At 45.5% G+C, this 21,655-nt stretch overlaps 1 protein-coding gene across 2 annotated transcripts; it reads right to left on the minus strand.

Annotated features, from left to right (window-relative positions):
- Nucleotides 1-4,187: 4,187 nt before the first annotated feature.
- LOC108919597 (SERTA domain-containing protein 2) lies at nucleotides 4,188-21,112 on the minus strand. Of its 2 annotated transcripts, none has more exons than XM_018727698.2 (2): nucleotides 21,087-21,112; nucleotides 4,188-8,700 (listed from the first exon to the last, which is right to left on the minus strand). In XM_018727698.2, the coding sequence occupies exon 2, from the start codon at nucleotides 8,694-8,696 to the stop codon at nucleotides 7,908-7,910; it is 789 nt and encodes a 262-aa protein (XP_018583214.1). In that variant the 5' UTR covers nucleotides 8,697-8,700; nucleotides 21,087-21,112; the 3' UTR covers nucleotides 4,188-7,907. The 2 variants fall into 2 exon arrangements, with proteins under 2 accessions (XP_018583214.1, XP_018583215.1); XM_018727699.2 differs by lacking the exon at nucleotides 21,087-21,112 and adding an exon at nucleotides 13,347-13,532.
- Between the last annotated feature and the right edge of the window lie 543 nt (nucleotides 21,113-21,655).

The raw sequence follows: 21,655 nt of genomic DNA on the forward strand, positions 1-21,655 counted from the left end.
CTCACAAAACAATACGTATAATACACACACGGCATAACGCACACATAGTAACAAGCTTCACAGTCACAGCATGCAAAAGGTAATGGGGCTCACACACACTTCAGTGTGTATTTATTATGGTGTGCGTAACAGGCTTTGCACAGCATAGTGTACACAGCTAATGCACAGAGAATAAAAGACCTCTTATGCACACAGAGCAACACTCATACATGAATAATTTTCACCCCTACTGTAGACCCATGTACTCGTACACAACACACGTACAGCAAAGGGCTTTCATTACCACAGCACGCTGAACGTATCTTTTAATTCTGTACACATGCAGATTTTCATAGTAATAATAGGATTAGTTTTTATATGCAAATACTTTCAGAATATGCAGATTTCTTGCTGTCAATGGAGATGAGAAGTGCCTTTTTCGTGAAGAGCCTGTGGCTTGTCAGGCTGGACCTCTAGTTGACAGCGAGGCCAACGAGGGGTTCGTCTTCATCGCAACGAATCTTGAATGCTGGAGATCAAACCCGTCCACATTCCAACACAGCAGAGGAGCGGAAGGTCCTTTGAGTGGGGAAAGGGAGGTGCATCCATGAACGAATAATCGGAAAATATGTCATCTTATTTTTCTTTTGATATGTAAAGCTGACCCTTATGGCCATGTACTGTAATTTAGGAGCCGTAAAAATTGCGTGGCAATTAAAGTGATATATCTGAAGAATCTGAGTTGGAGAAGGTAGCAATGTGGTGTCCGTGCGAAGGTTAGTAGCATCAGAGTTGGAGATGAGGTTCGTGTGGTCTGTTCAGAATTGTGACAGCCTGCGTTCAATGGCCTGTCGAGCGGAAACTTAGGTGTATCGACTCAGCAGGAAGGAAGAGAAAGGTGGTTTAAAAGAAGGAATTTTAAAACAGTAGACTTTAAGAGATCCGTTTCTAAGGAGCTCAATCTTAAACCACTCATTTACTCCCATTACTAGAGGACAACTGTGCTATAGCGGGATTCAGATCTCCTTCATTACTCCTTCCTCAAATGTACGTGAGCACTGGGTTGGATGAAATCGTCACCTTCTACATCTATTATTTTTGTCAATTCGGTTCCATCATCCAAGCATGGAGTCTAAAACTGGTTGTGGAGGATGAAAAATGAAAAACTTGTGCCCTTAAGTACTGACCTACTCGCGAAATACGTTCTTCAGCGACACAACGTAAAGCTGAGATAAAGCAAAAAGCAGCATAAAGCGCAGCCGTCGAGGACCATTTCCTTCGGGCCAGCTGATGCAGTCTGCTTTCATCTCACACAACCACCTTTTTTGTGCAGGTAATAGTCTGCGTGTGAAGATTGGCGCTTCCATCCTTAAAACGCAATTTTTAGCAGCCAACATGTAGTATGTCTGACGTTGATACTGTGGAATATAGCTCATGGGGTCCGGACGAAACCCCCTCTTTTGAAACACACAGTAGGACAAAACCTTAAATTAAAAAAAAAAAATGACAGAAGCCCCAGTTTTTTCTGTTTTTGCACTTTAATGCCATTATAATGAAGAAAAAATATGAAAAGTGATTTAATACTGAAGCAATCATAAAAAATATGTGTTTCTTCGATTTCTGAATTCTACATACCATGTAAAGTAGTCGTAAATGAAATTTAAATAAACTTTAACACGCGATGTTTTTAATATTGCTTTTTTATTTTTCAGTTACGATATCTTTTATTTATGCTTTTTTACAATGTACAAATAACTATGTTGTAAAACAGTGAGCTGTAAATTTATATGCAAGTATTAATGTATGCTATGTAGTAAATGTAGTATTGTACAATTCAGAGGAATAACCTACAAATAATGAAAATAAAAATTTTAATTATTTGTGTGAAAGGACTATTGTCCTAAGGGGCCATTGTCCTAGAGGGGTTTTATCCTACACTCATCCCTAACATTAACTATGTATTTAAATGAGATACGATATGAATTTTTTTTGTTTTGTTTTGAACAAAAAGTCAAACAGGCTTTTGAACTACCACCAGCAGTGGTGACTGAGTGTGCCCAGTCCTATAAAGTATTGTGGGCTCTCAAAAAAGGCCAGTGAAAGGAGCTCATGATTCCTTGAATTAATTTACCCTAACTACCACAATCAAGTGATTAGGGCATGGAAGGAATAAAAAGTACCTAAAGCACTTAAGGACCTGGGTTGTCTACCCATGCATGATCAGAAATAAGATGACAGCTGTCACTGGCATGCTTCTACCTACAAGGGTAATGGGTGATGCTGGTCCTGCAAGGTGTGCTGGTTTTTATGAAGTCCTTGTACACACAGCATGAAAATAATTATTTGAACAGTTATGTTAAAAAAATCCATAGTCTTCGAAGTGTGAATGGACATGAGCCAGTAACTTACCAAGAAATTAATGCACCAAACTGACATTTTGAACCATCTTTAGATGAAGCTTCTAACATTAGCAGCTGTTCCCAGCTTTGCCTCACCACTGCATGTGAACCTGCCAGGCAGACGGCTTCTGTCCAGCTGGCCCTTGGAAGAGGTTTCCTTCTTCCCTGCTTGGGAAAGCTGGACATCATTTACATTCATTTGTTTAGCAGATGCTTTTCTCTAAAGCGACGTACATCTCATAGCAAATACAATGTATTACATTAGCAGAAAGAGACATAGATGCAGACTTGTGATTCTTAAGTACAGTTAGTTTCTTTCCACCATATGCACTAATGTTCATTACACAAGTAGCAGCATAGAACTCAGAATATCAACGGTTCATGATCTCACACACACAGTGTCTGAAACCACTTGTCCCGAGCCAGGTTGCAGCGAGCCGGAGCCTAACCCGGCCACACAGGGTGTAAGGCTGAAGGGGGAGGGGACACACCCAGGATGGTACACCAGTCCAGTGCAAGGCACCCCAAGCAGGACTTGAACCCCAGACCCACCAGAGAGCAGGACAGCCAAACCGCTACGCCACCGCACCCCCCCCCGAGTCCTGATCACCTTCCTACTAATTTTTTTTTTTTGAGACGCAAACATTTATGTACATTACAGGAATAGCTGCATAAGGGCTTATCCAGGCATGACCTTAAAGTTATGGTGCATGAACATTTACACCTTACATGAACTTAAGTGAATCTAGGAGAGGTGAGTTTTAAGACCCTTTTTAAATGTGGACAGAGTTTCAGCAGTTCTGAGCGAGAGGGGGAGGTCGTTCCACAACGGAGCCAGAACCAAAAGCCTCTGTGGTTTACCTTTCGTGCGTGGGACCAGCAAGCGGGCAGATGTGGAAAAGCGTAGCAGTCTGGTTGGGGTGTAGTGGATTATCAAGTCCTGTAGAGATCTGCGGGCAGTTCCATTGATGCATTTGTAGGCCATAACCAAGGTCTTAAATTTGATCCAGGCAGCTACGGGAAACCAGTGCAGAGAAACGAGTAGAGGATACATGGGAACGCTTCAGCAAGTCCAACAACTCGGACAACAGCGTTCTGTATCAGCTGTAGAGCTTTGATGGCAGTAGCAGGAAAGTCAGACTGGCCTTCGAATCATACATCAAGTGATCCAGTTCATATTTATCACTGTATTGAAACAGTCAGAAAGTAAGCCTGCAAGAGTGCACCAAATGGAACAGAAGCAAAGCCCGATACGTCCTCTTGATACGTGTTATTTTAGCATGTAGATGACGTGTACTGCCGATCCTTACATTCATTTATCCAGGCGCCTTTCAAATCCCAGACTTCAACAGTAACCTTTTACAAAAGACAGTGTCTCTTCTATTTCTAAAAACACCTCTGAATTCCAGCTCCCAGTAGGGAAGAGAAAAAAATCCTCACCAAGATGATGCAACACACAGTAAATCCTGGAAGACACACACGTTATACCCACTGTCTACCACTAGGGGGAACACAGGGCCTTTGTTTCCTTCACCACACCAGCAGTTATTTTATTTATGCATGTTTTTGCTCTTTGTTGCCCTGTGCGGACTGCTTTTCATTTACTTCCCTAAAAATCCTGCAGGTCCGTGCCAACCCCAAAGCACCATGCACACCAGATGTAACACTGTAACTGAGAAGGGAGGTTAAGGGGGACAGCAGTGAGGTGGTGGAGAAAGAACAAATAAGGAAGCTGCTCCCATCCTTCAACACCAAGGCCCTAAGAAATCACCCAGAAACACAGAGCACAAAACAAGTTTTTTTCTCCCCTTTTAATTAGATTTACTGACCTGCTACAAGAGTATTGCATAGAATATAAAGGTGTCAAAAAGTAAATATTAAATTATGTACATTTAATTATGTACACAACACACATACACAAAGTTTGAGGTCAAAAGCAAGAACCAAGAAACAAAATGGAAATCTCATAAAAACAAGATGAATAAATTCTGAATTCCTCATGCGTTGCTGTTAAACGGTCCATTGTCAGTCATGTTTCTTTTGTAACACATCTCTATTTATTAAACACAATTTTCCAGCCATGAATGGTCTTGGGTTCACTGGTAAATGAACAGCGTTGTCAGAGAGGAGAGAAGGCTGATGCCAATAAGGCCAAGTAAATCCTGGGACCACTGCTGTGTTTGTATTGCACTTAGGACAAAGACTAGTTTTTAGTTTAAACTTTCTTCAGATGAACGGGTTTACACAAGTGGTACTTCATAATTGCACAAAACCACAGGCTCGCTAGATGAATCTGTCCTCAGTAAACTCTGCGTCCCAGGGTGGATAGTGAGTTTAGTCAGTCATACCCATTACCATAGCCAGGAAGGTTTGGCCTGCTGGCATCTCCTTGCACCTTTAACCCAGACCCAAAAAGAAAAAAATAAATAAATAAATAAATAAAAAAACTGTGCATCACATTCTCAAAGCTTAAACACTATCTCAGGGAGTCCAACCCAGCCACCTTTACTGCAAACTACTCGTTCCTCAGAGGCCCGTGGACCTCAAACACAGATGGGTATACGGTGACAGGACAATTCTCGTCTTTTTTCTAAAGCGATTCCTCACACTAAAATGAGGGTCAGACAAGCGATCGTAAAAGAAACTTAGCCCAACTGGATCATTTATTACATTGAACGAGCCTAGTTTGGTAGACTTGCAGCTCAGGGTTAGCTGGGTAGCAAACTGTGTGTTGCTTACACCATTTCAGTCGTAAAAACGTGTTACTATTAAGAATATACTTATGCACAATTTCTTATGATTAAAAATACGCAAAACAAACTAGCTGGGATAACAGATCAAGAACGTAGCAAAAACTGAGTTTTATGACATTTAATCACTTTTTTGGGTTTTTAGCTGCCCAAGAACTGCCTGCCTGCCATAAGGAATACTTGCTCTCTCCCCAGCGTAAAGGGCCAAATTTTTTTTCTTCTTTTTTTTTTTTTTTTTTTTTTTTTAAAAGGCCCGAATTATACACACCTGCTTTACCACACATTAACCGAGATGCAACGGGAGGAGCCTGAGAACAGCAAATTCTCTCTCACTTTCTCCCAGGGTTGCGCTACCTGACTAAATATCCTGGACCACTTCCATTAAATAAACAAAATATATTATTTAAAATCTGCTCAATGACACCACTCAAACTAATAACATAATTTAACACGGATTTTTATGTACACAAGTATGTACAAAACAAGCTTACAAAGCTTACACATTTCTCCTGTAGCCTACAGCTGGCCAAACCCAAGGCCCATGCGAAGTGGACAAAGCAGAGCCCCCACCTCTGATGCAGACCTCAGTGTCAATTCTTAACACACGTTATCCGGATCTCGACTTAAACGGAAAAACGAGAAGGAATGGAGGTTGGGAGGTGGTTCGCAGTCGTACGGTAACTTGTAGAAGCAGAGCTGTGCAGATACAGCTGGGCGGGTCTGAGTACTGTGGTCAGCCCAAGTGGAGAGCGCAACCACAAGCTCGGCTGCCTTGTACACTTACCCACTACAGTGGGCTTGGAGACTAACCCCCCTCCCCGGTCTCCCTGCTGGGTGGGTATTTTCACCACACCGCAGCTAAAGATACTCGTCTGCGTTCGTCTGACAATGAGCGCGCCCTTCATTCCGCTTCATTTAAAACATACGATGTAAAAAATGGCATTTTTTTTCTGAATGGAAAAATAAGGACGTTTTAAAAAATATATTTCAGGAGGAAGCAATTGGAGGCAAAGGAACGGCAACAGACAGAACAGTTTGTCTCTAACTGTTCGAAACAGTTTCTAAGCAGAAACTCTGCCAGGCGGCAAGCATTTGTTTTTCAGTCTAACAAAGGCTACGGGCTGGGGAGTGAGTTGGGGGAGGAGGGGGCTGGGCTTTCATCCAACCCCTTCTCGCCTGATTGGCCAGAAGGGGAGCCAATGAATAGTGATCATGGGCCCTGTGCAGAGTGGGCGGGGTCAGCTCCCAGCGCTGCAGCTTTGTGAAGGCAAGCAGCTCCACGTGACAGTAGCTGCAGCCCACCTCCTGCTCCCCCTCCCCCGCTCGCTCCCTCTCTCCAGCACGGCCGCACTTCCAGCTGGTGGGACGTGCAGATTTGTTGTCGCTGCATGCCATTAGAACTGCAAGAGTTAACAGGGCTTAAGGGTTAGGGGAAGGAAAAAATTTTTAAAAAATAAAGCCGTCTGCCATTGCTCTCCGCCATTGGAAATGCACAGAAAAATTTGCAGTTGTTTACACATTCCGACAGAATCCAGAGCTAAATATATGTGGGCGGGAAGCCCCTCTGACACAGTCAGTATTGGGAGGGGAGACCGTTATTTGAAACTCCCCGTCCTGTTAGACACTTTGCTGGGTAAGTCTATTATTCATCCTACTTTTTCGAACCTGAAGCGGATCCAGTTATCGTGCATGGGATAAGGAACAAGTGTGAAATATGAATGGGCCTTGAACGTCGCTGCATGTTAGTTCAGGAGCTGGAGTTGGGTGGGGAGGGGACTTGGAAGAAGAAGGGTATCCACTTCGAGCGTTGTGTGGAAAATGCCATCTTAAAAACAGAGTGTCACCACAGAAACAACAAAAAGGAACACCACATAAAACCACCATCAAAGAAGAATAAAAGAAGGCAGACACCATCTCCTCGTGCCAGTCTGTCCGCATGAGCCCCCCTCTGAACTGTGAAACCAGCCCTTTCTCCACCATGCAGGCAGTTTTTTGTTTTGGAGGAGACGGGGGTTGCCATAGAAACCAAGAACTTCCTTCAGTGCAGGGCCACAGTCTCCAGTGTGAGAGGCTGACATGGCTGGTACGTGTGGGCTGCACACTCGCACCGGCATGCATGCACGCACACAGGCAGAAAATGACAATCACGTGTTCTGCCATAGTTAAAAAAGAGACAAGACAGAACGCAGAAGAACACTGAGTGACAGCATTCGCCTGCAGGTAGAGCTTGGGGCTTCTGGGAGCAGGCAGCCGCCGAAGATCTAGAAGAGGTAGAGTCAGTCTCATCTGGTGAGTGTACCTATCACAGTCAGCTCAAACCCATAAAAATACATTTTAATGCTGCAGAAATACATATCAAAAAACTGTTTTATAAAAATAAAGATTGATTTCATTCGAAAAAGGACTGAAGATGTTATGCAACTGATTCTTTCCTGGGAAAGGTTGCTTCTGTGGCTGCTTTTCTGGATAAAACACGTTTAAAAGTTCAGCTAGATGGCCTACAGTGATAATACTGTGGATTCGGGTTGTCTTTGCACGTTCAAGCTCAGTTCATATAAATTAGGAAAGATTGATCTCAACACAAAATGCACACTTTTCATCTACAGTAGGTGTATGTCAGGCATATCTCGCTCTTTTTATATAAATAGAGTATTCTGTATAAAAATATAAATAGACTATTCTAACCAAATATTTTCATTCCCATCCCAAAAAATTAATTGGAAACTGTTTTTAAAAGAACAGAGTAAGGAGAGGGTAGCAGTCAGGTTCCCACCACAGTTCAAGACCCCACTAGGATCTCCATTATGTGGTCCAGATCATTAAGGTCCGTTAGACAGAGTTGCAGGGTGCTAGTAGAGGTGCAGCTAGGGAATGGCTTCAGACTGTCCTCCGGTCCAGTGGTGGTGCCAGTACCACGTGCCGGGGGCAGGGCCAACACAGAGAAATCAGAAGAGTCATACATGGAGGTGTCGATGTCCTCAAAGATGTCATCAAAAGCCAGATCTGTCAGGTAGCTGGTAGAGTTTGTGATCTCGAAGGATCCAAAGAGCGAGTCTGAAGACCTGGTGTCTACACTCAAATCCCCACCACATACTTCTTCGTCAGACAAAGATGAGGTGACACTCAGTTCATCACTATCACCACACCCTGGACAGGTCAGAAGCCCCGTCACCTGAGAGCCCCCTATAAGCCCTGGCTCCTTCATGGCTATGGGCAGGCCAGGCCAGCAGCCTCCAGTTGGGCTACAAATGACACCACAGTCTGGGGGAATGGGCGGCATGTCAGGAGAATGCAGGGGCGTGGCAACGTGGGGTGGTGCAGGTGCCAGGATAGCCGGCGGGTCCCCACCTTCCCGCCGCAACTCCTCCTGGATGTGGCGCAGGGTGTTAGCCAGCAGTACAGAACGGTGCAGGCTGGGCTCAGCCCGCGTGTGGCAACCCTGCAATTTGTTCAGACACAGGTCCAGCACGAGCTGCCGCTGCTGTGGGTAGGGCAGGTCCGGCAGCGGACCCAGCCCCCCAGACGCCTCGTATTCGCTCATCTTGCGCTTTACTCCACGACCCAACATGTATCTGGTGAGAGAAAGAGAGGAACCTCTGTCACACACAAATGACTGGAACTGCAAACAGAGAATTTAAAAATTAAAAAGAAAATTGTCCCATTTTACAGCCAGTTCCTCAACAGAAGTCACATTTAATCAAGTATATATACCTTATTGCCATGAAAACATGCAGAAAACATTTATTCATTACGTGTCATCTTCAGGTATGTACTGGCAAGTGGACCCACAGACCTTCTCTATCAGCAATGCCCCTCTGTTCAAAATGGTTTTAAACAGAAGATGTAAAAAGAATCACCCAAATTTCAAAAAATACCTATCGGGTCATTTTTCTGCATTTACTGATATACACTGGCAATAAATAGTCCCTTTAATAGGTCACTTTGCACAGGGTGGACTATGTACATTTATCTTTCTATATATAATTTTCTCAAAGATGGCACTATATGTAAATAGATTATACAAGTTATAATACTGAATGACATCAAATTTCCTGACACAGTGGAGGTTATCAGCAAGCTCTGCTGAGTGAAACCTTGGTCTGAGGTGCTTTGTTAAGTCGAGCCGTAGCTCTTTGCTTGGCTATGCTGGTCACATGACACTGCGTCCCCCAGGTATTAGCTGCCACAGACCACTGCACAGGCCCATAAATCAGTCTCTCTGTGGCTTGCCCAGCTCCCTGTGCCAAAGAAGTAAAATAAAATGCACCTTCAAACGAGGGTTCGGGCCAACTTGTAACCTGCACTTTGGTCCTCCGGCCACAAGAGGTAGCCAATATGAGCCTGTGTCAACATCTTTTTGCATGAGCTGTAATTGTGAGTTTTGGACTTGTGTTGACACATCGGTAGCATACTTACTGTACATTGTACACTGTTGTCCGAATCCTGCAGTTTTCTGCAACATATTGAGGCAGCTACACACCGTGCAACACTGCATATTAGTGTAAGCAAAACCCTTATTAGGCCTGTGGTTAGCCCTTTCATTTTAACCTTATATGCTTACGCTATCCAATTCCTCACAGTGATTTCTGTTCCTAACAGCCAATGCATCATCATCATCACACATCATCGTCTGAAACCGCTTGTCCCGTGCGGGGTCGCGGCGAGCCGGAGCCAATGCAGACACAAACAAAATGAGCACAGTATTCCTTTGAATTTCATATGGCAAACACACAAAAACATGTTATCCACAATATTAAAAAAAAATGTTAGCTCTTTCTAGGGTTCTGTCCATCAAATATACTTGGGGTGAACGTTAAATGCAGGTGTGATGCTGGAGACAACTGTGGCCAGAACTGACAAGCACCGACTCTGGACATTACTGTGATTATGAAAATGGATCTGCAACTATAAAATTAAAGCGGAATCATACAGAAACCTTGCATGTACACCATGGCTTACTGAGCTCATTGGAGTCTGTTCCTTGAGAAAGGACTTTCTGCATCATGTATCAGCTCCAATTCATGACAGGACTTTGACAACAGAACAGAGACAAGCGTGCCCCAGGAACAGGTACAACATACACCTCTGGCCATAATGGAAACGGGTACATCGTCTTTGCTGTCCAGGGCTAATGGCTCTGGTTTTCTTCTCATGGTTCTCCCTCTTTTCTAAGGCCTGCTGTCCATCCATGTCCTCGTCCCCACTTGTAATGGGCAGCAGGACGCAGAGGAGCAGCTGTCCTATGGAGTTTTAGCAGGTCATCGCAGCGATGTGTTTTGCGCACGATCCTGAGAGAGCAGGCACAGAGCGTGCTTCTGGAGCCAGGCATATCCACCTATGTCGTCTGTGGTCTGCAGACTGGACTTTAACCCCCAGGCCAACACATAACGCAGGCGCACTCCAGACTGGCTGGTTCTCATTCTTATGACAAAGAAGTCTGCCTATTCAGTTCTAATTTTTGAACTAAGATCAAACTACATCTTGACAAAAATGTGACGATTACAGATTTGAAGCATAGTTTAATATGTTTAACGTATTTTAGTAAACAGCTTTAGTTTCATCTCTCTTGGTCATTACGACCCATTCCCGAATACTCCTATGCAAGAGCTAGCAGAACACTCTTACGGTTTATGATGGCCCTTGTCACCCAAAATGCTCTGCTCAGATGCCTCATGGTTCTTTTGCCATCTTTCCTTTTTCTGCACCGCAAAAAGAAGGAAGGACGCGAATGGAAAAAAGCTCAGTCGCGGAGTGAGAGACAGGGAGAGAGCGAAAGAGAGAGCGGGAGAGGGAGACAGCGACGGCGACAGACAGAGAGTACAGAGAAGTGCCCAGAGAGGATTTTAGTGTTATGTAAAAGAGCACAGGGTGTCCGTGGCGACTGTGCAGCTGCCGTCCAGCTCAGGCTGGAAGCGGGAGGGAAAAAGACATGGGGAGAGTTGTCCAAAGGCATGGAGATACAGATACTCTGAGCTCTACACTGATAGACAAGACCAAGAACATTAGCCATGACTCATTTTCCACACTCACCATTCCTATGGACTTCTGGCCCGGAAGAGACCCAAGTTCCATGTTACCTCACCATACAGCAAGACAAGCTGTTCTGCAAATACTAAATTTCACATACCCATATACAGCCATGATCGGGTTGGCACACGTATTCGGCTTTTCCTTTCTAGTTTCTCGTAACTATGCTCTAAGCCTACAATAAACAGAATGGTGCCGAATCTGGCAACAGCTTTCCTCCTACGTGGGTGCCAACAGGTAGACACTCTGCTTCTGCAAACATCTTGGACAGGTGAATCCCTCCAAAAAAAACTGGGACAAACAAAGGGATTCCATAAAGCCAACACCCCACGATCAATAAGTGTCTGCTGTTCCTCAGCATGGGACTCTCTTACAAATTTCAGCTGCTGCCACGTGACCGGTGGGACACTGGCAAGACCCAGAACCCAAAATACACAAAAACTGGAGAATTACACGCCACATGATGTCAGAGCAACTTAACCATTGCAAAAACCTGCAATAACCTACATGCTTTTCTAATATATCATTTACCAGTTTAAGTGGAAAGCTTTTGAAACAGTTCAAAAGCATTGCATTATGACAATTTGCTCCTGCTGCTGTTAGCAGTGGAGAGTGACCAGGGAACCAATCGATGAATGTGGTTCACACTCCAGGCTGTAAACAGGAAGCCTGGCAAGGCAACCATGACCCCCCCACACCATCAGCCCCACTCTGCTCCCTCCCTACCACTGGTGCTTTCTCAATCCTCAGTTCTTTCATCTCATGACAACATGTGATGAAGGGTATATCCACAACCACACACTAACATCCTCTCCTGACCCCCAGCAGGGGCCAGCTTGGCCGCCAAACAAAAAAGTTACCCGTTGCGCAATGCGCAAACCCAACATATACGTCAAAAGTAGATGTCAGTCAATATCAGGGGACACACAATGTGTGATTTTTTTTGATGCCCAAGTATAAGGAACCTGTTTCATTCTGCACTTTTGGGACAAATCAGAATGATTCTGTGCAAGGAAATAAACGTGGCCCATAAAAACTGGGGGAAAAAGGGCAGTGTAAATAAATCAATGAGTTTAGGGAATGTCAAAGTATCACAGGCATGTCACAAGGCACCCTCTTAAAAGTGGATGGGGAAAAGGGGTTGTTTAAACTTTAAGCGGATGGAAAGGGGTTTGCAGTAAAACAAAGCCATCTAAACACAAACGCGACACACAAGAGCGGTGCGTGTCTGTCGTGATCGCGGTCGAGACGTTACAATCGGTTGCAGGAGCTCTGCTCTTACATTCTGCCAGTGAGGAGTGACAGTTAATGGACTGTCTGAGATGCAGAGGGACGGCGGGAAAGCAGTAATTATTAAGAGCGAGGAGACAGTCGCACTCATCATGCTGCGGAGGAGCGACAGCAACAACTTCCTGGTTACTCAACAAGAGCAACTGGAACTCGTACTGAAACACCTTGTGTCGCCGGTGCACGGAAAATCTCGCACTCGCTCGCTCAATATTTTCATGATTAGAGAGAACACTTCCCGTGTCAAACCCGAAGCAATATACGAAACCCTTTCCGTTCGTGCTCTTATGTTTCCGCACTTTTTCCGCGCTCCGATCAACCTGTTCACACTCTCACTCTACAGATGAAAGCGCACTGACTGAGTGCAGCAGCGCTTTACACCTTTTCGCCACAGTATTTCACGGAAAGCGAGAAAAGTGCTTGTTGGCAACAGTGGACGTAAAAACGGGGCCGCGCAAACCGGCTCCCGAAACAAGTTCTTTCAATCAAAGATTCGCTGAAAAAGAGGAAAAAAAAAACAAAAAAACAAACACGTATCGTGGCAAGAAGAGGAGAAATTATTCGTAGTAATGTGTACAGTCTGTTTGTCTGACAGGACTCGACGTGTCACTTTTTAGATTAAAATCCAAGTTCGGTACGAACGCACCGAGGTGCTTTTTTTTTTTTCCCCCTCATCACTTCAGAGCTGCGTCAAAACACGACACGATCGATCCGTCCTCGAAACGCACACGGAGGGGGAGACAAGTTGTGTGCTGAACCACCATTTTTAACACAAAAGTTGTGTGTGAAGTAAAGAAAGAGTGAGCTGTTTTTTTCCGTCATTCTGTTATTTGTGTCATACTGCATTGGAAAAGACACAGGAGCCGGAGTCTCGTGAGAGTGGACCGGGCGGTCGACGTCTTACCTCCCGTGTGTAGTAACGTCAGCTCGCGGCCAGTCCTCTGTACCAAGTTGCCGTTCATGGTGAACACTGGGAAAGAGCACTTGTTCCCTTCGCCGTCCTGCACTGCACTCCACTCTACCGCGTTCCCGTTTAAACTGTTGAAAATCACACGGGCGGAAGCTCGGAGCACATAAATTAACATAAGAGAGCGGAGGCTGTCCGCGTCAACGACCGCCTGCTTCTTCCTAACAGCTCACGAACGCGTCCGCCGTGTAGGAGAGCGCTGCCGTCCGTCTCCTGGAACGGCGTACTGCCGTGAACGGGCGGAGGGCACGGGGCACGAGCCCGAGGGAGGAGGAGACACGGGCAGAGACCAGGAGGAGAGGGGCGGAGCAGGGAGGAGGGAAGAGGCGGGGCTCAGCCGACGTGCCCGCCAATCCTCCAATGTGCCCGTTCGCAGACTGTGGCCCCCGGCCTCTTCAGCGCGCTCACGGGGCTCCCAATGTGCAGGCGCTTCACATCTCCTTCCCCTATAAACCGGCCTTTATTTTTTAATTTTCAACCAATTTCAACAAAGTTCGCACTGTTCTCGCTATGTGTCACCACTCACTGCCGTCCTGCCTGCTTATTTATTCTGCTTTAATAAATCCACTTAATCTCTCAGTGGACATCGCGGCGCGGAACGGAGCCTCCTTTCCTGCGTGACTAACATTCACCTCACTGCTTCCCGTAACACTATATCATATACGCCACTCGAGCGACACGTTTCGCTGGTTTAAAAAACGCCAGAAGAAAAACTAGTTTATTTAAATGTTGAATTTCGGGGGGGGCAATTTTAAAGTGCATCCCTGTCGATAGTTGTTGCCTCGTGGAAACCTCCTTTACTCGCCTGAAAGACCCACAAAAACCGAACAAAATAGTTTCGTGTCACCGTGTGCTAGGATTTAGCGAAACTGACGCGTGGCCGTTCCCCCCCCCCTTTACTCTTGGTGTCCAGCTGATATATTATATGTAGATGTGATGAAACGGGTGTGCAGTGGTGAATAACTATGGAGTTCGGTGTATGTAGCATTATAAGTGGCATTACACAAAGGCGTCAGAGAAACACGAGTTAATCATCTTTGGAGAAAAGCGGCTGCTGAATGAATAAATGTAAATACAGTGGTGCTCCTCATCCTGCTGACTGATCCCCAGACTGGTCTGCACAGCACAGCCCGTCTCCGATAGCAACAGCGCTCTATAAATGGAACAGCGCTGCTGAAACTCAGTCAAACGCCACGAAAATGACTCTCCCGCTCCTTTTTAATCCAACCCTTCAAATAAGGCCGACAAAGCATCCGCCAGCTCGTCGCTAACGGAAGAGATGGGTCTTCCCTTCCGCGGTAAATACTACATCATGAGCGGCACCAAAAGAACTAGGTTTTTTTGGAAAATTTCAGCTTCGTGAACGCCTACGTTTCTAAATAAGACACCAAAACAGACGCATATTTAGAGCGAGTGGGGTCTTTTTTACGTGGCGTCTGTAAGAGAAGCCTGGGTCGACAGAGACCTGTCCGACCAGGCCGAGCACAGGGGCCACCTCAGAACAGCGCCCCTACCTGGGCCCCGGTGTCACACTGGGCACTGCTTTCCCACTTTCCCGTGGTGTACTTCACCATGGCAACCAAGGTAGAAAAGTTCTGGCCCGAGATACATGTGGTTTGGTCAAACATCTCACTTAGCTTGATGAATGTGAGCATCCCCCCCCCCCGGTCCCAGACAGGCTTACACTGTTAAACAAACCCACGTTTCAATCAATGTGGGTTTTAAGACACCGAGTTCAATCTGCACCCCAGTTCTCGGTGTGTATGAATACAAAAAAAAAAAAAGCTTTTGTGCGAAGGAATTTGCGCACACTGCAACGGAGGACAGTCCGAATTACAGCGGCGAGGACTTTGTCTCTACGTAATAAAATATGTGATAGCACTCGTATTCTTCTATTGTTCCACAGTAAATTTTTTGGGAAAATGCGACAAACAGCTATGGTTGCCAACTATCAATTATCAAGCAATGCCATGCAAGTTAGAGGTCACAAATCATTAATAAACCAAAAAAAAAAAACTAAAAGTCGGGAAAACTGCCACATATCGCCCTTTGACCCCACGTCAAAGTGGACATTCTCCGTTATAACTCCGGCTTATCGCAGCATTGATGGGGCCTCCCAGCTCTGTGACAGTCCTCCCCACATCTCACCATGCCCTCTAATCTAGAGACATTGTCCTTTGCTCCAGGAAGTCACGTTACTTGTTTCCCCTCTGGCTACATTTAGTTGTCCAGTTAGTTTCTCCAGTAAGAAAGGCTTTACTTCCCTTTCCTGTTTTAAAACAGATTTCAACCTAAAAAAGTAAAAAAAAACATGTTTATACACATATTAAAACACTGAAGGGGACTGCTATTTTAGAAGGAGACATTATCATGACTGTACAGTAAATCTCCTTGTAAAACCACGCTACACAAGTTTACAGAAAGTACAGATGTGCCGTTTCTCAGTGGCACTAAAACAAGGAAAGCCGTCTTTCCCTCAGTCACGACTCTTCATCTGCTTTTACTAATAATACACTTCCTTCCTTTTTCCCCTCACTCATCTTTGGTGGCAAAATAAGCCAAATGAGTGTCATCATCCTGACCATCTATTCCGTGTCTGTTGTGAAGCAGAGGATCAACAACAGGATCACATGTCATGCTTGAAAAGCCAGTTGTCTCAGTGCACCCCCCCCACCACCAACCCCACCTGCTCCGCTCCCCCACTCCCCCACCCAGAGGCCAGACAGTGGCAGAGCAAGACAGAAATGGCCCCCGAGCAGCAGCGAGCCTCACAGTGTAGAGAGGGTGAGGGGGGGGAGAGCGGGGGAGGGGGAAGTGGAGAGAAGAGACTAGAGGCTGCGCTAATAAGTGGGAGGAGCTCCGCGCAGCCGAGCAGCAGAGCGAGCTGGCAGACCGAAGCGGACGCCTTTATATGGACTGCCCTGTCACGCAGTCGGGTGCCTGCAGGAGCTGCGCAGTCGGCAGTCGGGTGCCTGCAGGAGCTGCGCACACCATGCCAGCTCTACCAAGCGAGCGTGCTTCCGCGGCGCAACAGGTCTGCCAAGCTATCGGAGCGAGGGGACGAGAACGGTGGCTGCGGCAGGCTTTGAGTTCAGGGGTTTGGAGTCGGTGACGGAACCACATCCGGGGTGCCGTGCAAGTTGTGCGCAGCACGAAACGGGGAGGCAGGCCGACACAGGGGACGGATGCAACCCAGTCATAAAGAACCGGGACCAGACTCCCCACCATTACGGTCACATTCGTCCGATACAACTGGTTGACAGTGAAATGTTCCTTCTTGTAAGAAATCAATTTTACACAGGACTTCAGCAGTTTTGGGGTTTTATGTATACACATACATATACTTTTCTGTCTTCTCATTTACAGGAGATGAACTGACTGTGATGAAACATGCATTTAAGTCCTTAATATTCCTCTGCAACTAAAACCTTACGATTTTAGTCCATCTGACCCTTTCCAGCTGAAGCAATGTCATATTTGGCTCTTGGATGAATGACCCGCCTTTTGAATTTCTACCATTATTTGCAGCATTGAATATATTGCACTCTTCAGCTACTGCACATTTTCTTATTCGCCCTTTTACATTTTGCGCCTGTCCTTTTTTCTGTTATTATTACCGTTTCATCTTATGAAGTAAGAAATACACAGGGTGTGGGCAAAATAAAGAAAACGCAACAATAGAACGATATCCAGGACTTAATAAGGAGTAGGCTCACGCTTTGCCTTCAGCTTCAGTCCGTCTTGGAGCGCACTCATACAGATTCTGAACCATGTATACTGAGATATTGCACCATTCATACAAAAGAAAAGCTTCCAGAAGAAGGTGTACATCTCTGCACTCCAGAACTTTCCGTAAAGGTTTAACGATGATTAGATCTGGTGATTGGGGCAGCCACAAAAGGCGTTTGACTTCATCTTGGTGTTCGTGAAAGCACTCTTGAAATTGCTTAGGGTCCACCTGATCCTGTAAAATGTTCTCACGTTCCTTGGCCTTTATACAAGTATGCAGAGCAATTATCAGACCTAATGACTACAAGATGATGCTTATACTATTATAGAAACCATACCATGTTTAACAGTTGGTAACAGATATTATGGGCTGAAGGCATCCTTTGGCATTTTCCAAACATAAATCTGTCCAGATGTAGAAAATAGGGTGAAAGACGTCTCATCCGCCTCCATTGCTCAGGGGTCCAGGTTCCGCGCTCCTTAAATCAGGTGGGAGATTTTGTGCGTTGGACTTGAAAACAGTTTCTGAATGGTAGCTCTGCCATAAATTCCAGCTTTGAGAGGCTCACTATGTACATTTATAGTTGATACTGGGTCACAGAGTTGATTCAGTGCTGTGGTAATTTCTGAGGCTGTACTTTTGCAGCATTTAGCAGCATTGTGTGTGAAACACACACACACACACACACACACACACACACACACACACACACACACACAAAATGTCTACAACCGCTTGTCCCGAGCAGGGTCGTGGTGAACCAGAGCCTAACCCAGCAACACAGGGCGACAGGACACACCCCAGACGGGCATTTACATTTATTTATTTAGCAGACGCTTTTCTTCAAAGCAACTTCCAATGAACTCACACACACACACACACACACACACACACACACACACACACCTTATTTACCAAGGTAATTTACACTGCTAAATACAATACTTACAACGGGTCACTCATCCATACATCAGTGGAACACACACTCTCTGTCACTTACACACTATGGGGGAACCTGAATAGCATGTCTTTGGACTGTGGGAGGAAACCAGAGCACCTGGAGGAAACCCACACAGACATGCAAATTCCACACAGACTGAACAGGGATCGAACCCACATCCTCTCGCACCTGTGAGACAGCAGCACTACTCGCTGTGCCACCGTACCACCCATTTCTCCACTATTACACTTTTATCGATTTGTCGGTGACCTTCGACTTTCAACCAGGTTTCCACTTTGTTAATGCAGTTTTTTTCACGTTTGGTATATGCTGTCATTATTTTAGAGACCGTTCTCCTTGACAGATTAAATAATTTAGCAGTTTTTGTAACTCATGCACCTTGCAATGCAATCTGGGAACGGACTGTTTGGCCTCTTTAGAGCTCTGGTAGTTACCTCTCATTGCTTTTAAAACTCACATACCAAAGTGCTAACTGTAAGACCTATTTAACAGCTGAGAGATTCTGTTAACTGGCAATCTGCTTAATATGATTCACCTTTCCAGTCAAATTTGTAATTGTGATTTAGTCACACACACACACACACACACAGAACTGTTGAAAGAAATATTTTCATGTCATGTTTCTGTTATTTTGTCCATCTCCTGTATTATTTTTACAATTTCAACAAAAACACTGGGCACAGTGCAAAAATGGAAGAATACAAACATAACCATAAATACAGGTACGCAACATCCTGCTAAATGCTCTAATCATCAAGGGCCTATATTGACTTCATCTTGCTTGTCTCAGCCTGAAAGGCCTCCTTAAAACAGTTTGTGGTTTTACCTGCCATTTGTTGGCATCAAAATGTAGCCAGTGTAACACCGCTGAGAGAACAGAGGGATAAAAACAGTGTGACCTTTGCAGTAGCTCTGCTTTGTAGAGGTACAATTGTGTGTGTGATGGTTCCACCTACACTTCTTTCTACTGTCCTACACAAAAAGTGGGGTTGCCTCCATCCTTCTTAAAAATAACAGTCTGTCCACCCACCTCCATCACACCTCATGCTGATTTTACTTTTCTTTTGTGCCTTTCTTCCACATTCCTCCAATTCTTCCTCACTTCATATTTCCCCATATTCACCTACATCTCGCTCTGTCCCCACTTACTCAGCAACCAACCCACACATCCACCTCCACACAAACTCCTCCGATTCCCACCCCCTATCCACATATCAGATCCTGCCTCCAGGAAGTGAAGGGGGTTTAGACCCTCTTGCTCTCTTCAATAGGCTGCCAAGCCTCCTGGGGTCATGGAAGTCAGGATTCCCATCAATCTCTACTTTCCAATTCACCTTCTCCAGCTACAGCAATGAGCCTCACAAAGTACAGTTAACCTAGAGCAGCATCACCTAAGTTGCAAGTTAGATACAGCACATCCTTGGAAAAAATGGAACTGACAGACATACATGGGTGGCGTGCTGGCACAAGTAGCGCTGCTGACTCACAGCACCTGGGTGATGCGAGAGGACATGGGTTCGATCCCTGCTCAGTCTGTGTGGGTTTCCTCCAGGTGCTCCGATTTCCTCCCACAGTCCAAAGACATGCTGTTCAGGTTCCCCAGTGTGTGAGTGACAGAGCGAGTGTGTGTGTGTTCCACTGATGTATGGATGACTGACTCATTGTAAGTAGTGTATCTAGCAGTGTAAGTCACCTCGGTGAATAAGGTGTGTGGGCTGGTAACACTACATAGTATCCATTGCAAGTCACTTTGCAGAAAAGCATCTGCTAAATAAATAAATGTGCACATAAAATGTTGTTACAACTGTACACTTTTCAACCCTAAATTCCTGAGTGCACGCATTAAAGCTCATGATCTGAATACGGTTCCAGAGGTCAGTAATCAAGCTGTTGCCCAGTCACTTTCACAGAGCCTATCAGACTACGCTCTAACACAAGGAACGTGTCAAAGTCCATCGCTGTCACGGCAGCACGTGCATCACCAGCTGCTTTCAGGCAGCACATGCATGTCCAAGGTGTTCTTCGAGGGAGCGGCCTGTCTAAAGTACTCACGCCTTCAGCAGCCAAGCTGTGGGACGTTGAAGAGGTAACCATCACCGCAGTCGCTGTACAAGGACAGCAAAGCGGAGAGGCACGGTCGGAGCGACTTCAAAACGGATCCCTTTTTCGGGACAATCTCCACCATCCGGATCCAAGCGTGCGTGCAGAACCGGGGCTGCGCCCCAAAGAGATGGTGTTTTTCAGCGAGGCCTCCCAGCACAGCACACGCTCCAGCATCAGAACTGACAAACAGCGAACTGTCATTCAAAGGCCTTTGTGGAAAATGACCCCTACTTACTGAGCGTTTTAAGCAAGTCGTACACAACAATTTCTACTTTTCATGGCACAAAAGAATCTTTACGCCACTGGTAAAGTTAGTCTGACAACAGGTAGGAAATAAACTCTGCACACAAAGCAGAGTGAGTGAATGAATGAATGAATGAACCGCAATACAACCTCAACACTGACACTGTGAGTCAGACGGACGGTTGGCTGAGTAGGAAGTGTGACAAAGTATACACACCTGTTAAAATTCCCTATATTATTTACTTAAAAAACTCGTTAAAGAGTTTGGATAATAACTGTTGGCCGTGTACATGTGTCACAGAGCATCTCATCTGGCATCGTCGTCCCGCCAAATTCATGCCGGATCACCGTTCGTTTCATAAGGGAGACATGGATGGAGCAAACCTTAGGAACTTCACCGCACCGTTTTTCGACGTTTGCAGCCAATCTTCATGTGTTTAATCATGTGTCGTCTGCTAGCCGTTCTGCTTAAGAGTTAGAAATTACACGAAGCACACAGCTAGCGACTGCTCTCCGAACTGAGAGCTCCTTTCCACATGATTCTTGTCTGAGCGCAGCGCAGCGCAGCTCGTCGGGGCTGCAGCGCTGGAGAACTATGGCTGGCCGTCTAACACGTTTATATAATAATCGTGCACCGTACCTTGGCTAAGAAAGAACATCTCCCGCTTCAACTTCCTTCTTGCTTGGTTCGCTATTCTTTCGGTACATACTGCTTGAGCTCCAGTTTTGTTTCTCATCGACGTACTTCAAAACAAAAATCGTTTTTCTCCAGCACGAATCGACATGCACATGGAAAACTACTTAGTTATTAGGCTATCTACGCGAAATATAAATACAAAATGCCAAATAGTACAGAAGGTTACATTAACATACTTTGTATCTTGCATAACTTTTATAGATCAGATACATAACATATGTACTAGTCCAAAGTACGGGTCCAACATTTTTGCAACGACTCATCAAGGCTCAGCGGACTCGGCTCGGCGACACCGCAGACTGTGGGGGACCGACGTTCAGCTGATTGACGGCCGTCAGATGGAAAACGCGTGATTGGATAGCAGAACTCTCCGGCCCGCCTAGTAACCGCGTTTGATTGGTGCTCTCTTTTGTCATTCCTTCCCCTTTCTATTTTTTACATCCGTCCCAGCGGCTCTTTCGAAAACGTGACCGTATGAACTATAAGCGGTGATTTCTTTTATTGGCTCAGAG

This window comes from Scleropages formosus, chromosome 15 (genome assembly GCF_900964775.1).
Source record: "Scleropages formosus chromosome 15, fSclFor1.1, whole genome shotgun sequence".
Lineage (NCBI taxonomy): Eukaryota > Metazoa > Chordata > Actinopteri > Osteoglossiformes > Osteoglossidae > Scleropages > Scleropages formosus.

What these genes read in the sequence shown, in the direction of transcription:
- LOC108919597 (XM_018727698.2), bottom strand. Translation starts at nt 8,696, where the DNA reads ATGTTGGGTCGTGGAGTAAAGCGCAAGATGAGCGAATACGAGGCGTCT.